This window comes from Chiloscyllium plagiosum, chromosome 14, assembly GCF_004010195.1.
Source record: "Chiloscyllium plagiosum isolate BGI_BamShark_2017 chromosome 14, ASM401019v2, whole genome shotgun sequence".
In the NCBI taxonomy this organism is placed as follows: domain Eukaryota; kingdom Metazoa; phylum Chordata; class Chondrichthyes; order Orectolobiformes; family Hemiscylliidae; genus Chiloscyllium; species Chiloscyllium plagiosum.
This window is the reverse complement of record NC_057723.1, coordinates 78433607-78437183: the sequence shown is the minus strand read 5'-3', so window position 1 is coordinate 78437183 and position 3577 is coordinate 78433607. Positions and strand designations below refer to the sequence as shown.

Below are 3577 nucleotides of genomic sequence, written 5' to 3'. Positions count from 1 at the left end.
TGCAGGTAGATAGGATAGTGAAGAAGGCATATGGTATGCTTTCCTTTATTGGTCAGAAAATTGAGTACAGGAGCTGCGAGGTCATGTTGCGGCTGTACAGGAAATTGGTTAGGCCACTGTTGGAATATTGCATGCAATTCTGGTCTCCTTTTTATCAGAAAGATGTTGTGAAACTTGAAAGGATTCAGAAAAGATTTACAAGGATGTTGTCAGGGTTGGAGGATTTGATCTATCGGGAGAGGTTGAATAGGCTGGGGCTGTTTTCCCTGGAGTGTCGGAGGCTGAGGGGTGACCTTTATAGAGGTTATAAAATCATGAGGGGCATGGATAGGATAAATAAACAAAGTCTTTTCCCTGGGGTGGGGGAGTCCAGAACTAGAGGGCATAGGTTTAGGGTGAGAGGGGAAAGATATAAAAGAGACATAAGGGGCAACATTTTCACGCAGATGGTGGTGCGTGTATGGAATGAGCTGCCAGAGGAAGTGGTGGAGGCTGGTACAATTGCAACATTTAAAAGGCATCTGGATGGGTATATGAATAGGAAGGGTTTGGCTATGAATGCAGCTGGAAAGAATCCTGAATGATACAGGATTTCGAGGGTCATCCCAATGATTCCCCCCTCTGTTGTACTATCTGCCCTCTTAACACTAGCCTCGTCCATTGCTCAAGGATAATGCACTCAGTCTATTGGTCAAATATACAGCATAATGGAAAATCATTCCAGCACATTCAAAGAGAACTATATAATCAAGCCAGTAACGGAATAAACGGAGGAGTTTTCTCTGCTCAACCTCGAGGTATCTCATGACATTATCCAAATATTTATATAAATATCGAGAATTTCAAACCTAAGAGCACTTAAATTAGTGGTCGCAAAAAGCCCTGGAATACAAGAGGTTAAAGGAGTCCAAATGACAATAAGACAAAAACGCACACTTCACAGCAGTGTCACTGGGTATCAATCTGGATGCTGTTTACCCACTGAAGGACAAGGGGTCACTGGTGAAGGGTTAGGATGGGCAGGGATTCTGGCTAATTTCTGAACACTAAGCCCCTGCTCCAGTAACCTTGTCACTGAATGGCAACGAGCTACTTGGCCTCCTGGACTTACAACATGCACAAAATCACTCCATTTCTGTTTCTCATGGAGATATGCCGAGGAGAGGTTCACAGAACTCAAAAAGTATCCCACTGCATGTATTGAGGGAAAAATCAGAGCTGACAAGTGCTGAAACAATTTTCCAGAATTTATTGACAAGATAACGGTTGACAGTGAGAAATTCACCAGTGGCACTGAAGAATGGATGTGAAATGTATCCTACCTTTATTAAAATGGTACAGGAGAGACCAATACACACCATATAATGAATCACTTTGGAATAGGTTTTCATCTTTTGGTCATTCCTGTCACCTTACCTTGTGGAAGTCTTATTATCATATTCATCCTATATTTGTTACACATCTGGCTGGTGTGGGCATTTATTCACATAAATGATTCAGCCACAAAGTTCAGGACTGTACCATAGTCATAGAGACATACAGCACAGAAATAGACCTTTTGGTCTAATCATTGCATGCCAACCATAATCCCAAACTAAACTAGTCCCATTTGCCTGCGCTTGGCCCATATCCCTCCAAACCTTTCTCATTCATGTACCTGTCCAAATATATTTTAAATGTTGTAACTGTACCCATCCACCACACTCTCTGGCAGTTCATTCCACATACGAACCACTCTCTCATGTAAAAATGTTGCCTCAATTTCTTTTACAAATCTTTCTCCTCTCACCTTAAAAATATGCCCCTAGTCTTGAAATCTCCCACCCTAGGGAAAGGACAGCTGGTATTCACCTTATCTATACCCCTCATGCTTTATACACCTCTCTAAGGTCACCTGTCACTCTCAGACTGGGCCCAAACAGAGGCTGGTATAACTTTGGGAGCTTTGTTGGACTGTCCCCACAGTGTAGGGTCACCTTGTGGGCAGTTAACAGCATAGTGTCCTCATGTGGAGAGAGTGCCCACTCCGAGGATGCAGGCAGTGGATCTGCTTAACAAAAACCCAACTCAAGAAAATTTTATGATGATGTTCCCCATATGTAGAGGTTTATAAAATCATGAGGGGCATGGATAGGGTAAATAGCCAAGGTCTTTTTCCTGGGGCGGGGAGTCCAGAGCTAGAGGGCATAGGTTTAAGGTTAGGGGGGAAAAGATATAAAAGAGACCTAAGGGGCAACTTTTTCACACAGAGGTACGTGTATAGAATGGGCTGCCAGAGGAAGTGGTGAAGGCTAGTACAATTACAACATTTAAAAGGCATCTGGATGGATGAATGAGTAGGAAGAGTTTAGAGGGATATGGGCTAAGTGCAAATGGGACGAGGTTAGTATGGGATATCTGGCCGGCAGGGACAAGTTGGACTGTAGGGTCTGTTTCTGTGCTGTACATCTCTATGACAATGACTCTAACTTGTAAAAGATAATATACAGCTTGTCCTGAGATTACAAAATGTCTTAAACAGGAAGTCCATGTCATCAACAGTTGTTTGGGCAAGATAAGAGTCACAACCTCAACTGAAAAATGTACATTTCTGTTCCCTGCGCGTGATAAAACCTCCTAAGTATTTCCAATATTTACAAAACAAAAGCTACATATCGACACACCTCAAAGTGAAGGTTACAATAAGCCTCAGGAATTAATGCACCCAGTCAAACCCAGGTCAGCTCCCCCTGCCAGACCCCCGCTCTTTCTCAAACCTTTGCTGGTGGTGTGCATGGTGATATTCCCATCTGTGAGTGAGCTAGCCAGAGGGACTGGGGGCTGCCCTGTGCTGCTGCTGGTGGTGCTGCTGGGAATGGGGACAATGCCCCCGGGTTTGAGACCACCGCAATTTCCGAGGCGATTGCAGGAAAGCCGGCTCAGTATCAGCCGGAGCTGGAGTTAGCAGGGACGGTCCAGGCAGCACCGAAATGCAAGATTTTACCGGGAACATTGCCGGATTGTTGGAGCGAGAGGAGAGTGCATCGGGTCGTGGGTTGAGGCGCTGCGTAGAAGTTGCAGGTTATATAGAAACGAAGCGCCGCGTTAAGGTGTGAGCTCGGGCAGAGCCCCTGTTGGGGGTTGGTGCCAGGTTGGATTGACTGCCTCCCAGCCCTGCCCTCTGCCCTGGGACTTACCAAACCAAACTTATACTGTAGAATGTGCAGGACCCCTTCCTTCATGGGACTTTCCATGGCCCGGTGTCTGCTCTGGCTCTGTTCACCAGGCACTGGGGGAAACGTTTGCCCAACAACTTACGTCTCCACTTCCTCCACATTCACTTCCTTTTTCTGGTAGACTAAGGACAGAGACACTGTGCCGCACCGTATCCACCTCTGGGACTATCCAACTGCCTGCAGCCTTTCCAATGGTCAGCTCCTCTGTGGAATGGTGCTGCACAGAAACCCTGGCTTCAGGCTGTGTGGCTACAAGCAGAGAAAGGGACCGTTCAGCCCATCTCTCTGCAAGAACATCTTGGCCTTTGACCATTTTATTTGAAATCTTCTTTTGCTGATCCAATCCCATTTCGGAAACCCCC

At 45.7% G+C, this 3577-nt stretch overlaps 1 protein-coding gene across 1 annotated transcript in view; it reads right to left on the bottom strand.

Moving 5' to 3' along the window:
• The window catches only part of LOC122556958 (docking protein 3-like), a 27165-nt gene extending 23588 nt beyond the window's left edge, over positions 1–3577 (bottom strand). Inside the window, exon 1 of the mRNA XM_043704194.1 lies at positions 3177–3577. Within this exon, the coding sequence (XP_043560129.1) occupies positions 3177–3233 (57 nt within the window). The 5' untranslated portion in view covers positions 3234–3577. The remainder of the gene's footprint in view (positions 1–3176) is intronic.